At 42.8% G+C, this 16,165-nt stretch overlaps 1 protein-coding gene across 7 annotated transcripts in view; it reads left to right on the top strand.

Moving 5' to 3' along the window:
* The first annotated feature begins 273 nt into the window (after positions 1 to 273).
* The window catches only part of CNOT1 (CCR4-NOT transcription complex subunit 1), a 61,074-nt gene continuing 45,182 nt past the window's right edge, over positions 274 to 16,165 (top strand). For 6 of the 7 annotated variants that reach the window (XM_081202188.1, XM_081202184.1, XM_081202187.1 and 3 more), the window contains exons 1-6: positions 274 to 424; positions 6,640 to 6,912; positions 12,626 to 12,733; positions 14,025 to 14,123; positions 14,555 to 14,623; positions 15,925 to 15,979. In XM_081202188.1, coding sequence (XP_081058314.1) covers positions 6,811 to 6,912; positions 12,626 to 12,733; positions 14,025 to 14,123; positions 14,555 to 14,623; positions 15,925 to 15,979 — 433 coding nt within the window. In that variant the 5' untranslated portion in view covers positions 274 to 424; positions 6,640 to 6,810. The remainder of the gene's footprint in view (positions 425 to 6,639; positions 6,913 to 12,625; positions 12,734 to 14,024; positions 14,124 to 14,554; positions 14,624 to 15,924; positions 15,980 to 16,165) is intronic. The other variant, XM_081202183.1, reaches the window with a different exon arrangement.

Raw genomic sequence — 16,165 nt, 5'->3', positions numbered from 1 at the left:
TGCAGCGCCCCCTAGCCATCCCCTCCGCTTTGCGCCGCCTTCCAACAACCACTTCCGAACACGGATTGGGTAACCTGGCCTTCGTCCCTACGCAGACGCAAAGGGGAAAAAATAATATCGCGCTGCCCCGCGAGGTAGGGATTGGACGAAAGCAGGGAGGCGGGCTCGAGCGCGGAGCTGGGCACAGCCTGCGATTGGGCCAGGGCTTCCTCGCGCGGGCGAGCTAAGCGAGATCGAGGAGCCCCCGCCCCCTGGCCTTACGTCCGTCGCAGGGGAAGACGGGAAGAGAAGGGCCGCGACGTGAGCGCGCGACTCCCGGCGCCATTTTGTTTGGGAACCAGCGGAGGAGGTAGCTAGAGAAGCGCGAGCGGCTCAGCCAGGCGCCCGCCCCGGCCCCGAGACCCTCGCCCCCGGCCCGCCCCAGGTGAGAACCGCGCCGTTCGCTCCAGGCGGCAAGGCCGGCGCTGGCGGAAGCCACCGGGAGGCCGAGCGGTAGTGGCGGTAGCGGTGGGCGGCCTGCGTCCCGCGTCTCTCCCGGCGTAGCCGGCGTTGAAGCGCTAAGCAAAGGAGTGGTGAGCTGGGCCTGCCCGTAGCTCGCCTGTCCCTGCACGTGTTGTCCCCTGTGGTGGGGCGAGGAGGCCTCCCGGAAACCCCCTACCCCTCTCTCCCTCCTTCCCCTCTTGCGCCCCGAAGGCGAGTCCGGCCACGGAATAAATAAAAGCCGAGGGTCGCTCTCGGCAACGGCGGGCTACTGCCTGACCCCAGGAGGCCGTCCCAATTGGGCCGCCGAGAAATGGTGAGGGGCCCCGTCCGCTCCGTTGGCCTGTCCTGCCCGCCCTCTGAAGCCGGAAGTGACTTGGGCCACTACTTGTGGGAGCGAACGAGGCGGGTCGAGAAGCGTTGTTGCTTGTTCAGAGGCTTTAGTTAATCCATGTCGAGGCGCCCGCCAGCCCCAGGTGTGCGCCGCCCTTGGGCTTCCTCAGCCGCTCCCGAATCGTCTTGTAGGATACCCGTCAGAGGCTGCTACAATACAGGCGGAGAAAGAGCTTAATTCCCGTTTTTGTTCGTTTTTCCTCCTATCTGATACACGACGGACTTGAATCTGCTTATAGGTGCTATATCTGTTTCAAACGTCCTATAAACATCCTTACTTAGGCGGGGAGGTAGTGGGATCTTATTTCTGGCAAAAGTCTGTGGTCTGGTGCCAGTTTGGCCGGGCTTCTTTTGGCAGGTGAGACAGGCACTGGAATAATGCTTTCTGGTAACTTGAAGAATGATTTATTTGCTTGTCTTCATGTTACAGAACAAACCATTATCTTTTCATGTGAACCACATGGTTTCACCTATATGGGCTTGGACTTTTCTTGTGCCAAAAAAAAGGTGATCTAAAGTGTTGTTAATAAGAAAATAACTAAGCATATGGGAGAACAAGACTTACTGAAGTAGAGCCTGCATAGCTTCTGCAAAGACAACTCTTGTCTTATGAAGCTATTAAGAGTTCTTTGAGAATGTCAATAAACATAGTTAGAGGTGATCTGCTTACAGTACTTGCATTTCAAAAAGCTTATGACAAGTTGCCCCACCAGAGATTCCCAAGTAAGCTTAGCAGTTATGGTGTAAGAGGAATTGGTTAATAGGAAGCAAACAGTAGGAATAAATGGAAAGTTCTCTGAATGGAGAGCTGTAGAAAGTGGAGTTTTCCAAGGATTGATACTGTGCCTTTTAACTTGTTCATAGAGGATCTAGAGATAGGGGTGAGCAATGAGGTGCCCAAAAGATTTTCAAGAGCTTCAAAAAATATTCTCTAAACTGAGTGAATGGACTGTAAAATGGCAAATGCAATTCAGTGTGTAGAAAGTGTGAGGAGATTCATGCAAAAAATAATAATGCATCTATGCTCATGGAGTCTGAACTGGCAGTGACTGACTAGGAATGAGCCATTGGGGTCATAGTAGGTAACTCAATGAGGATGTCTACCCCAGTGTGCAGCAGCTGTGGAAAAGGCATACTAGGGCGGAAAAATTAAAATAAAACTTTCAGTATCATAGCACCATTATACAAATATATGGTATGACATGATGGAAGTTTATAAAATTATTCACAGCATGGATAAAGTGGGAAGAGAAAAGTTTTTCTCTCTGTGTCATAGCACTAGAACTCATGAACATGCAGTGAAGCTTAGTGTTGGAAGATTCAGGATTGGCAAAAGGAAGTACAGTCATACCTCATGTTACGTTTCACGTTATGTTTTTTCAGGTTGCGTCCCACGGCGAACCGGAAGTACCGGAAAGGGTTACTTTCTGGGTTTCGCTGCTCGCGCATGTGCACAAGTGCCAAATCACACCGTGCACCTGCGCAGATACGGCACTTTCAGGTTGCGGGCTTTTCAGGTTGCGAACGGGCCTCTGAAACAGATCCCGTTCACAACCAGAGGTACCACTGTAATTCTTCACACAGTGCATAGTTAAACTGAAACCTGCTCCTACAGGAGACTAATGGCAACCCATTTGAATGGCTTTCAGTGGCTACTGGCCATGATAGCTGTGGTTTGGCTCAAGTTAGAGGCAATAATGGATCCAACAACTTAGGCTTAATTCTTGTGTAAAGGAGTGGATTTAGCAGACCGATGAATTAGGAAGTTGCTGGTTCAAATCTCACTTTACCATGAATTAGCTAGACCATCTTGAGGAACAGCTCTTTCAGCTTTAGGATCCCAATCAAATTCAGCAAAAGTATTGGCTTCCTTTGCAGCACAATTGTAGTTAGCTCTACCTTGTAATCCTTGGTAGGTGGCAAACTTTAGTGCTAAGGTATGTGATTTTCGAGCTGTATTCAGGATGTTCCAATTTTTAACTCATACAGGTTAAAGCATTTAACATCCGTCAACATTGTACGTAGTTCCATTTGTTCAACGTACACAACAGGTACTACTAACCTTTACCCTTGATACTGCGTGTGAGGCAATAAACTAATATGGGTGGGGCAGGAGCTGCTGCATGCTCATTTAGACATTTCGATCAGTTTATGTTGGCTACTCATGTTTTGTTTCCCACTTGTGTGCAATTCTCATCTTGCTCTCATTTTTCAAGAAGCTATTCTTTTCACCCTTCCTCCCCCTCCCCCTTTTGAAACATTTAAATTTGTTTTATCTTACACATTCATCATGATTTTTTATCTTAATATGCTGTTAGTTTTTGAGAATACTAAGCTACTCAATTCTGCCTTTTAGATAATTAGATTTATATATTTATTTAAGGTGGCTTTGTGCCCTTGTGTGTCACAATGTGGTTTGAGTGGTAGTCCTGCCACTTGGTTAGTATCTGTGCAGAGTGGCTAATGCCTAAGTTGCTGAAAGCAGTTTTGTTGTAATCTAAATTGTAGTGTAGCTAGCAGATTCCTTTGTCTTAAACCTTGCTGCTTAAATGCTAAAGGTTCCCTAGCTGAATTTGAGCTAACCTTGATAGACTTTGACTACCCACTATGTATTTCACCAATATTGGCTACCCTCATGAAAATAAAATTTAAAAATCCCTTCCAGTAGCACCTTAGAGACCAACTAAGTTAGTTACTGGTATGAGCTTTCGTGTGCATGCACACATCTTCAGAAAATAGTTTATTTCATGAAAATAATTTATTTGGCAAGTGGAAAGGTTTCTGTTCAGTTCTCATCTTCCTCGATCTCTCTGCCACCCCTTGATACAGCTGATCACAATTAAGTTGTGATTCCCTTTAAGCCCTAGGTCCTTGATTCTGTCCTCAGTTGATTCTCTTCCTAACTGGCTAATCATTATTTATTTAGAAAAGTATGTATATGTTGCTCTCAGAAAACATTGGGGTTTTATACATCAACATTATAGCAATCCTTTAAAAGCAGTACAGAACAATCATTAAAATGACTGGCTGCTCAAGAAAATGCTAAGCAATTGCATAGGCATTAAAAAGTCTTTAAGAGATGCTTGACAGTCAAAAGTAAGGGTGCCTGCCAAATCAGTGCTGCAAAAGTGTTCCACAGCATGGGACACCAGTGACACCAAATGACTGACTTCTGGTTAAGGCCAGTCGGACTTCTAACACACAAGAGGAATGTCTTCCTCTGCTTTCTCAGTTTGTAGGGATCCCTTAGGGCAGTGTTTCCCAACCGGTGTTCCGCGGCACACTAGTGTGCCGTGAGACACCGGCTGGTGTGCCGTGGGAGGGAGGCGGGCGAGAGGCGGCGGCGAGAGGCGGCAGGGAGGATCCGCGTCGAGCCGGGGCGGCTCCGCGGTGGTCGTGCCGAGCGGCGGGGCAGCGCGCGCAAAAGGGAGGAGCGCGAGACAGCGGAGGAGGAGGAGGCCGGCATGTCCGGGCAGCAGCAGCAACAGCAGCAGCAGCAACTCCCGGCGACGGCTCCTCCTCCGCCCGCTATCGCAGCCGCCGCCGCCTCAGCTGCTGCCGCCGCCTCAGCTGCCCTCGCTCTGCTGCCTCCTCCCACCCCGGCAAGGGGGAGGGAAAAAACTTTCATTTTTGTGCGTCCCTCCCGGCGTGACGCTGCGCGCTGACGTCACGGGGGCGGGGCTTTAATGGTGGTGTGCCGCGAGATTTTTTTCCGGTAAGCAGGTGTGCCGTTGCCCAAAAACGTTTGGGAAACACTGCCTTAGGGTTCTGTTTTTGGCCCTCTGCTATTTCTCTTGGTACATTCTTTTTGGGTAACCTCATCACATACTGTGGCTTTGCTACCACTTGTATGCTAATGCTGTACAGCTGTACCCCCAAAAAATATTTATTTCCCTCCAATCCCACATCACTTCTCTGATATTTCCACTGGGATGTGTCATTGTTGCCAGTACAGTGGACCCTCAGGTTACGTTACCTTTGGGTAACTTAACTTTCGGGTTGCGAATGCAGCAAACCCGGAAGTGTATACTTCCAGGTTTCACCGCATGCGCAGAAGTGTTCTGTCACATCGCACGTGTGCGCAGAAACTTTGTGTGCGCAGAAACTAGATGCAGACTTTTCAGGGTATGTACGGACCCCTGGAATGAATTAAGTTCGTATCTGGAGGGACCACTGTACATCCACAGCCAAACGTCTAATCTTTCCGCCCGTCTACCAATTCTCATTTACGCTTCCTCTATTTCCCACTTCATCAGGATGAAATCTTTGTTTCTCTGACTCTTTTTTTCTGCTTTTGTCCCATATTCAGTCCATCCACAAATCAATGCCACTTCTCTCCATATATTACAGAATGATCATCTTTCTTCAGCAGAATTTCAGGCCTTGCAATCTTTTCCGCATTGGTCTTGGAAGTGGCCTGTAAAAACTGAAAGCAAAACTGGTGAAGATTTCAAGATTGCCTTGTAAACATGAAGCAATTTTATCATTGCATAAGTTTGGAATCTATATTGGCAGGACAATAACCTGTTAAGAAATCTACAATCCTAATGATAAGCTTCCCTCAAGAGAGGCAAATGCCAATGAACAGATCATTTAAAATTATTTTTTAACATTGTATATTTGCTTAAAACAATAATTGGGATTTGGCACTTGGGTACACATCTTATACATGACACTTCATGCTGTTGAAAGTATAAATAAACTCCTGTGTTCTCATTAACAAGTGAAGACTATTCATAATTCTATAGATCTGAATAAAATAGTCTTTTGCTCCGATTGGACTCATTGACTGTATTTGGACAATACACTAAACAGGGATTTTAGTGTTCTTTGGCTTGTGCACTACTTCCCTCTTCCAGTGCAACCTAGAGGAGGAAGTCGAAAGCACTTGTTTTTTATTCCACCTTGGAGTGGCTTGTTATGCCCAAACTAGGGCCAAATGTGGTTAGTTTTAACTCTGGTTGGTTTGTCTGAATAGGGCAACTTCCGACTGTGGCTTATGATGCTGGCTTTGAATAACCACAAGCCTACCTGTAGCCCCAGATTGACTTTCAATACCATTTTCTCCCATGCCACGCTCACCTATGACTTCAGGTGTGGGGCAGGTACTGCTGTGGCTCTAGAGCAGCCTTTCTCAACCTATGCATCCCCAAATGTTGTTGAACTACAACTCCCATCACTCCTAGCTAGCAAGGCCAGAGCTCAGGGATGGTGAGAGTTGTAGTCCAACAACATCTGGGGACCCACAGGTTGAGAACCGCTGCTCTAGAGAAACAATTGGGAGCATTACCGTGATCTGCCACTTGTTCCTTTTAGCTCCCAAATGCAGATGATCCTTGACTCGCTTTCATTGCTGAATTGAAATTCAATGTCATACAAGCCCTCCTTTTGGAAGGGTAAGTGGCAGAATATTCTTCTGCGGAATAAACCTCCTCTGCAGGCCCAATTTTAATTAAATTTGGGGCTGGAAAGTATCCAGAGTGTACTTTGAGTGCTCTTTGATTCTTCATTTGAAGGTGGTTCACAGATGGTGTGGCAGTTTTGGATTCAGCCCTCGGGACCGGATCTAGTTCCTGAGCCCTGAAATAAACTATAGTTCAAACTGCCTTTAACAGCCTTATCAAATCTGCAACCTTTTGCTTGCAAAGCGAGTGCTTTCCCATAAAACTCTGGCCTGTACCATCCTTACATTTACGATTGTTTAGTTATACATGACCAGTCACTAGCAAATAGATTATGTATAATCATTGCTGTTTTGTCCTGCAGGTGCCATGGTTCAGAACAGAGTGAGAATACTGGGAAAGAAGAGCTGAACATACAGCATAAATTGATTATATAGGCTGACTGGAAAAAAATTAACCTGTCTCTGAGGTGACTAAAGGGGAATAATGGTGATTTTGCGCCGGGCTCGGCCGCCTGCTTCCGCCCCAACCAGCAATGAATCTTGACTCGCTCTCGCTGGCCTTGTCTCAAATCAGCTACCTGGTGGACAATTTAACCAAGAAAAACTACAGAGCCAGCCAGCAGGAAATACAGCATGTAAGTCAATAATTAATGACATTAAAAAAAGTAATGAAAAGGGTATCCACAACTTAGTTCGTACTGTTTATATTCCTACTTCTCACTGCTTGATTGGTTTAGTTGCTAGAACAACCTTACCCAACCTGGTAATCTCCAGATGTTGTGGAGCCACAGACCATGTTAACTGGTTGATGTGATTTGTAGTTCAAAACACCACAGGCCACTAAGATCTTACTATATTTTGCTTGCTGGGAGTTGACAATTGTCAAGTTTATTAAACTCTAAGTAGTTTTATATCTTATTTATCCTGTTATTTCATCTTTTTTTGTTTGTTTGTACCTGAATTGATTTACGACATTGGCTTTAATTACTCAGTGGTCCTGTAGAGTTATTGCTCATTTCCATGTTTATAACAGAGTTCTTTTGAGTATTTAAAATCAGCCTGTCCTGACCTTCTTGCAATGTCTTGTAGTAATTTAATGCAAAATTAAATTGGCAATACTTAGTTCATTCTAGGGTGAATTTATTGCAAGTGTTATTACTGTCTGTTTTGCTTATTAAATGAAAATTTTTCATTCTAGCTTGTATTTTTCATAGTTACAAAAGTAGTTGCCTCTTTCTTTTTGTTGCCTCCAGGTCTGCATTTCTTTTTTGAATGGTTAGATTTTTTAAAAAGGGGAAAAAAGAATTGAGGCTGGTACTGGTGGTAGAAATGATGGTGAAAACAGTGAAGTGAACCTTCAGGTTTGCAGTTCCCTGCCCAGTGTGGCTAGTAATGTCATTTAATTCTCAACCTGGATGAGATGTGAAAAAGTGAATGTGGAAGAAGTGTAGCATGAAGTATAGTGACCTGAAGAACAATTACTCCAGGGCAACATCTATGTGGCACCATATGCCCACATTGTTGCTGCCCTAGTTTTCCTGCAAACTTTTGAAGCTGGCAGAGGGTTTTTGGTTAGCGGTGTGTTCTGGTCTTCCTCACTTGAAGGGTCTTATACTCAGTACTACTTAGAAGTATGCTACTTTGATCCTTGTTTACATCCAACTTTCAAATGATTTTTAACTTCTATGTTTAAGGTCTTTAAATAACTGATTCTTTTGTAAAGTTTTAAATTTTCATTTTATAGTGTATATAATACGAAGAACAATTATAATAGACCAAAATTAAAACATGAAAAACTATAAAATATGCACATAGCAGGGGGAAATAAGACTTTTCATATTGCAAGCAGACCATAAGCGATGCAAAAAAAGAATTTGAGGATGACAGCTGCTAAAAACAAAAATCAACAACCATAAAATATTTGAGTAGTTAGAGACCATCTAGGTAGACAGCTGGACCTTTGAACAGTAAAGGAGTCAAAAGCTGTCAAAAGGAAGAAAAGGTGAATGCAGAGAAGCTGAATGAATTCACAGCAGAAGATATAAGGAAAGCCCCTGTGCTTAAACTCACGTTTGCTCTTTCTTCATTGACAAAATAAGCTGTTGCATCTTCTTTAAAAGAAGCTACAAGTCAGCCCAGCCTGGATCCAGATGATATTAACTATAGGCCAGTGGCTAATGTTTCCTTATCAGTTTATTGCAGTGCACTATATGGGGTTCCCCTTGAAGATGATTTGGAAGCTGCAACTGGTGCATAATATAGCAGCTAGCTAGGTTACTGCTGGGTGTTACTGCTGGTCCTGAAAGATTTTGTGCTGGTTGCCAATTTGCTGCTGAGCCCAGTCTAAGATGTTAATATAAAAAGCCCCAAACAACTGAATACTGGTGACAAATGAGAGGGCTGCCGCCCAGAGTGGCTGGGGAAGCCTGGCAAGATGGGTGGGGTATAAGTAATAAATTATTATTATTATTATTATTATTATTATTATTATTATTATTATTATTATTATTATTTATTTCCCTTCTGGGGTGTGTCATTGTAACATTTTCAGTGTCAGGTTAAGACATGCTTCTTTACCAAGCCTTCCAGGCAAGTGGATGCTTTCCCTTCTGCTGTATTGCTGCACTCCTGTTTTGTTGCTCTTGTGATTTTGTTTAGTTTTCTGAATTTAGCTTAGGATTTTAATGAACTATATGTTGTTTTCAACTGATATTTTGTATAAAATTTCCATGTCCATTTGGTGATGTGTGGGGCTGTGAGTATTTTTTTAAAAAGAAAATTGTAAATAAATCCTTCCTCACAAAGTGATCAAGAGAGTAGGGGCCTGCTCATTCTAATTATTCTTAGATGAATCTGATTATCTAGAACGGGGTTGGAAATCTCTGACCATCCAGATGCTGCTGAACTATAACTCCCGTCAGTCGCAGTAAGCATGGCTAGTGGCCAGGGTCAGGGATGATAGGAATTGTAGTTCAGCAACATCTGGAGCGCCACAGTTCCCCGTACCCGCTCTGATACGAAGTAAACAAGCTGTGACTTGTTTGCTTGTCTGTGAGGTGAGTCATGGTCTGTTAAATAACATTAACCACAGTTTATGTGCAAACACAGCCAATATGTGATTCATTGCACACACATTATCAAAAGACAGCACTGGCAAAAAGCTGCTTTCTCTTCTTCCGCTGCTCAGTAATAAGCTTCCAGTGTCCTTTACGAAGCTTTAGGCAGGGAAAAATTATTTGAGAGGTGCTTTATCAGATTGTAGGGACGCGGGTGACGCTGTGGGTTAAACCACAGAGCCTAGGACTTGCCGATCAGAAGGTTGGCGGTTTGAATCCCCGCAACGGGGTGAGCTCCCGTTGTTCGGTCCCTGCTCCTGCCAACCTAGCAGTTCGAAAGCACATCAAAGTGCAAGTAGATAAATAGGTACCACTCTGGCAGGAAGGTAAACGGCATTTCTGTGCGCTGCTCTGGTTCGCCAGAAGGGGCTTAGTCATGCTGGCCACATGACCCAGAAGCTGTACGCCGGCTCCCTCGGCCAATAAAGCGAAATGAGCGCTGCAACCCCAGAGTCGGCCACGACTGGACCTAATAGTCAGGGGTCCCTTTACCTTTACCTTATCTGATTAGTTTTGAATTGTTTGTCCCTCTTATGGTTCCACAGTATAATAGGAGTTGTGATTCAACAACATCAGGAAGGCCAGAGGTTCCTAACCCAGATCCATTTCTGTTAGGCTTCTAACCTGGTTTGGAGCCAAAAATTACCCTGGTCATCCTGTAGGCTGATCTTTGCTGGCAGATGGGAAATGGAACCTTGTTGATTCTCCTGGACCTCTCAGTAGTGTTCAGTGCCATTAATAATGATGTCCTTTCAGTTCAGCTGTCTGGTTTAAGTTTGAGAGGTACTGCTTGATGCTTGTTCTGCAGAGTTCTATTCATTTGCCCACACTGTTTAACATCTTGATGAAACCATTGAGAAAGAGCATCTGAAGATTTGGTTGAAGGTGTCACCGGAATGAAGATGATACTCAGCTTTATATTTATTGCTCATCACATGCAAGTGAGGCTGTGCACACTGCTTGGGCATGGCAATGAACTGGATGAACTCTGAAAAACAGAGGTTCAGGGTGGAATTGAACATCACACTATGATGAATGTCCCTATTAGTACAAGCAATGCAGCTTGCCAGATGGAATGATCCTCCCTCTTCTTCCTGTGCACTGTTTTGGGGATTCTTCTGACCTCCCCTTGCAGCCACCTTTGGGGGTAGTAGGAGGAGGAGAGCAAGGAACGCCCTGTTGTGCAAGTGGAAGCCCTCTTGCCCATAGTCACAGAAGATTAGAGGTATTGATTGGTTCAGGGTGGTCCATTGCGTGACATAAGGCCTTGAGGCTTTTTTTGGCAGCCTCTGCAACATTTGACACAGACCCACCCCATTCCTCACACTGCCTTCCCAAAGCTGGTTAAGTGAGGAGCTGGGCTTTGGGAAGGAAGACTGAGGACTGTAACCATGTCTTAAGAGTTCTCCCGCCTCCTTCCCAAAGCTGGGAAAGAGCTAACAAAGCTTTGGAAGGAGGTGGCAGAACTGTAGGACCCTTATAGAGATTCATGCCTCCTTTCCAAAGCCTGGCGCCTCACTTGGGCAGCTTTACGAAGGCAGAGTGGGGGGCAGCATCAAATTTTGGCCATGCTCCCATGTGTGCAACAAGGCAGTATGCAGCCCATGGGCTCTGTGTCAAATTACTATTGCGGCCCACTTGGTATGAAAAGTTGGGCTGCCCTGTTTGCTTGGTTTATCTATCCAGGTGAATAGTATTCAGCCTGTTCTAGATGGTGTTCTACTCTCCCTAAAGGAACAGGTGTACAACTGGGGGTGCTTATTGATCCAGCACTGGAGGCTCAAATGATCTTACGGCTCAAATTACCTATTCTCAGCTTTGGTGGATACACCAGCTTTGACCTTGCCTGAGTGTTGATGGCCACAACTGCCCATCCTCTGTTGACTTCCCCTTTAGACTATTGCACTGCATTGTATGTGGGACTGCCTATAAAAATGGTCCAATAACTGTGGTTGGTTCAGAACAGGAGTTCAAAGGTTTTAACTAAGACTGTGCAGTTTGATCATATTATGCCTGTGCTTTGTTCAGCTGCGCTGGTTCTCCATCTGTTTCCGGGGCTAATTTAAAAGTGCTGGTTTATAAATGGCAAGCTGTGTACCTACCTGAACCTTAAGATCTTTTGGAGGCCCTGCTCCCGGTGCCCCCACCAAAATAAGTGAGGGCGGTAATCTTTCAGTTGCGATACCCTGGTTATGAGACAGCCATCTCTGGGAGGCCTGTATTATCCCATTCATGTGGTCTTTTGGCCACCAGGTAAAATCTTTTGTTTCACTCAGGCCTTCTGAAAGAGTGGTGTGGTTTGGGCCTCTCAATTTTTAAAATATTGTTTTAATTTTGGGGCTGCTATTCAGTTGCCTTCTTGTTATATTTATGCTGCTTTTGGTTGTAGAACTTACTTTGTATTAAAATAGCTTTTATATTTAATATAAGTAACCCAGATAAATGACAAATCTTCGATTCTGGACTCAACAGGAATTACCTCAATTATACGCATACTATGCAATATATTTAGGTTGCTTTTTTATTTTATTTTGCTTAGTGCTAACATGCTCTACTTTAAAAGCAAGCAGATTTTCTGTTTATTAAAGAGTAATTTAAGTTATATCCTTTTTCATTTTTACAAAGTGGTTCTCAGCCCTCCATGTTTTTCTGGGTCATTGGCCCATTTGAACCTCTGAAAGACTGCTAGGGTCACTTGCTGCTGTACTTGCTTCCCCCTTCAGTCTGGCTTGTCACGTTGCCTGACAAACCACAAGCATTAAACAAAGTTCATTTTTGGCTTGCCACTTGAGGTTTTTTTGGGAAAACAACTATGAGCCCAGGTTCAGATGACATCAGAAGTCAGACCCTGCAGCATTTAAGCAGTGTTTACCACCACACTGTTCAGTCACGTTAAACCAAAACTTGTTTAAACTGTAGTGACCTGGACACTGTGTGACTTTCCCTTATTTTCTCCTTTTTGCTACTAGCATGGACCCTGCCAGAAAGCTCTGTGGCTCCTGTTCCTTAAGAGTGCAGCTGAAAGTGGTAGAAACACTCAGTTAGAACATGGTGCTGATAAACACCAAGGTTGAAGGCCGATCCCCATAAGGAACAACTGCATATTCCTGTGTTGCAGGGGGTTGGACTAGATGATCCTCAGGGTCCCTTCCAATTCTACAGTTCTGTGATTCTATGTAGTTGCAAATGCTGTGGTACCTCGCTTCAGCTCTTTTGTTTTTCTTGCAACTAGATTGTGAATCGGCACGGCCCTGAGGCAGACAGGCATTTACTACGCTGTCTATTCTCGCATGTGGATTTCAGTGGCGATGGTAAAAGTAGCGGTAAAGATTTCCATCAGGTAAATTTTGTCCTTAAAGAATTTCCAATTCGTTTCTTGATTTTTAATTTTTACATTTTTTAATTCTACAATGCTTCCATCTTGTAGCGACTTACAAATTCATTGTGAAAATACATACAGTAAAAGCAGCACTGAAACTACTACTAAAACATCATACGTATGGATACATTTCAAACAGGCAGCACATTTACAACAGAACACTACTTTTAAAAGTCCCATAGCTAATTTATAGAGCACATGCTTTTCATATAAAATGCTGCAGAGGCATCTCCAGGCAGGTATGCCAAGCACTCCTGCCTGAAACCCTACAAAGGTGCCTGCCAGTCAGTCTGTAAAAATGAGTTAGATGCACCAGTGGCTTGACTCTGTATAAGACAGGTTCCTGTGTTCCTAAGTTTTAAAATATAGCTTGATTTTCTGTCAAGCAGTTAGTTCAAAAACTTCCTAAAACATTGTTTTTGTTACTCTGTAGAAATCTGGAAGGGAGTCAGGTAAGCACATCTTTCTGGGAGAGTTTAAAAGAGGCTCTACTCCAAAGAACACCTGTGCTTTTTTTCAGATTGGCTTAGCCCACTTATGAGTACAAAAGTTGCATAGAAGTGCCATATCTGAATGCCAAGTCTGTGTATGTGTTGTATTTGAACTGTTTCATATATGTGTTAATTGTTGGTATTATTAATTGCTTCAGGCGGCTTCATAGGAAGCTATTCATAAATGGAAATAACTGTATCCCTGAGTACTTCTAAGGTGGCTTGTAAATGTAAATAATCCCAACACATTTTAGATTTGTGAACTTCGGGAAATGTTAAAATAGAAGAGTTGAGCTACTTTTGAATACTGCTGTTCCTAAGGTCTTATGTGATGGAACTTCATTTTTCTCAAGCTTTGAATGACTTAGTAACTGAGTTCAGTAACTTGAATTTTAGTCACAAGTTTAGTCACAAGTCAAGTCACTTGTTTGGCTTGACTCTGTAAAATATTTCTTAATATTAGCTTCTATTTTGTTACTATGGATACAGTATTCAGATGATGTTTGTAATGACTAAGAATTGTGAATTGCGTTCACCTTCTTGCAAGACTAACCAAAATAGTTTAATCTGCCATCTCATCTTTATGATATCAAAATATTTGTCAAACGTAGCCTATAGTAAGAAGACAGTTTGAAGTACTTTAATGTGCTTATATATTATGTTTACAGAAACAAAATCCTGGTAATATCTGGTAACTAGATGATAGGTGCCTCCCCCAAACCAACCAAAACTTTTGCTATAGCTGTCTCCTTTCTTTTCAGACGCAATTTCTGATCCAGGAGTGTGCATCATTGATTACAAAGCCAAATTTTATTTCGACGCTGTCCTATGCTATTGAAAATCCATTGCATTATCAAAAGGTTTGTATGCAGTTTTAAAGTGCTGTTAACAAGAATGTTAAAAACCTATTCAGGTGTCAGTGAGCTAATTTTACAAAATGTACACCTATATTGAATTATTAACAAAGGAGTTTTTAAGATTTACATCATGTAAATTCTGTACTCGTAAAATATCCAGGTAATTGACTTATTTTACATTTCTTTGCAACACCCACTCCTCATTGGGGCTTCTGTAGCAATTTACAGAACATTGTATGGTGGAATTGGAGAATACTGGTAGTTTGGCAACAAATGATATTATCTTCAGAGAAAGTTGGGAAGTGCCACTAATGAGCAGAAGTTGATTTTATTTTTTCTGTAGAGGAACTTATGACACAGAGAATCTTTGTCTTGGTACAGTATTCTGTTAAACTGTAAACATAAGCATCTCATATATAACTTTTTTCTTTCAGAGTCTTAAGCCATCACCCCATTTATTCACTCAGCTGAGCAAAGTTATCAAATTAAGCAAGGTTCAAGAGGTGGGTTAAGTCCATAGATTTATCTTCCATGAAGTAGTCTGATCCCCTTTTAGTCTGACCATTAAAAATGTTGGCCATCGTTGCATGCTTTTTATGTGTGTTCTGTGAAGAAATGCCTCCTTTTGTCCAACCTGAATATCCCAACATTCAGTTTCATTGTCTGACCCTGAGTTCTGGTATTATGAATGAGGAATGAATATTTGTCCAGTGACTTTTTCAACATCATGCCTAATTTTATAGACCTCTATCATGTCCTTACCACACCTCACCCCCCAACTAGCCCCAGTCATTGAAACTCTTTCTCACTAGGGAGTTCCTTCAGTTGATCATGTTACTTGCCCTTTTCTGCACTTTTTGTAGCTCTACAATATGCTTTTTGAGATGTGGTGAACAGAATTCTACATGCTACTCTGAACACAGGCAAATCATAGATTTGTGTAAAGGCACTATGATAGTGACAGTTTTAATTTTTATTTCCTTTCTAATTGTACCAATGAAATCTGTTTTCATTTTTTGCAATTAATTTTTTATTAATTTTATAATTTGTAACTTCAACAATTATTGTTCATAAAAAACCAAACAAAAACAAGCAGAAACAGTAACAACAGAATTTAAACAAAAGCATAAAACATTAACACTTATAATCTGCTGTTTTCAGAACAGCTGCACTCTACACCAGTATTTTCATGAAACTGTCCATCACAACTCCCAAGATATTTTTCCTGGTCACTCTCAATTCGGATCTCATCAGTGGTTTTTTTAGGCTTTTGTTTATCACTTTTCACTTGTTTTATGCTGAACTGCATTTCCTTTTAAAATGTCCAGTCACCCAGTTTGGAGAAGACCTTGTGGAGCACCATTTTGTTTTAATGCCCCAAATAATTTGATGTTGGCTATGAACTTGGCTACCTAAATATAGATCATTTATAAACAAATTAAAAGCACTGGCCCCAATAGGAATCCTATGGAGGGACTGACATACTGACAGAATCTGAGGAAGGTTAACAGCTGGTAGTGCTCTTGGAAATGTTCCAACCAAATTAAATAAGGTCACAATTAGTCACAATGATTTCCTGTCTGTCTTGCTTTAGAGTAGCAGCACTGCCAAGAACGTCACCCTCCAAATCCTAATCCACCTCATGGGCATCCATAGTGGGGGGTTTTTTAACTCAGTGGGATGAGGAAAGTTGTGGGGAGGACAGTAGAGTTCAGCCCTGGTGTTTGTCTTTGCCAGTCTAGTTGCCAAACAGCTGGACTATGTATGTGATAGGTGATAATACAGTTCTTTCTTCTATTTGTAGGTTATTTTTGGCCTTGCTTTGCTAAACTCCTTCAACCCAGATCTACGAGGTTTTGGTAAGATAAATTTGTATAGTATTATAGACACACATACCAGATTTTACTTCAGTTTTAGTATAATCTGATTCCTGAGTTGTCTATAAGAGACTTGTTTTCATCCTTCTCCTGGATTTAGTTGCTTAAGTTGTAGAATCCAAGGGCCAGAAGGGACTACAGTGCAAGGTCCAGTTAACTCATTCAAGG

Source organism: Podarcis bocagei (genome assembly GCF_964188305.1).
Source record: "Podarcis bocagei genome assembly, chromosome: 7".
Classification (NCBI taxonomy): domain Eukaryota; kingdom Metazoa; phylum Chordata; class Lepidosauria; order Squamata; family Lacertidae; genus Podarcis; species Podarcis bocagei.
This window is presented reverse-complemented; position numbering and strand designations above follow the sequence as displayed.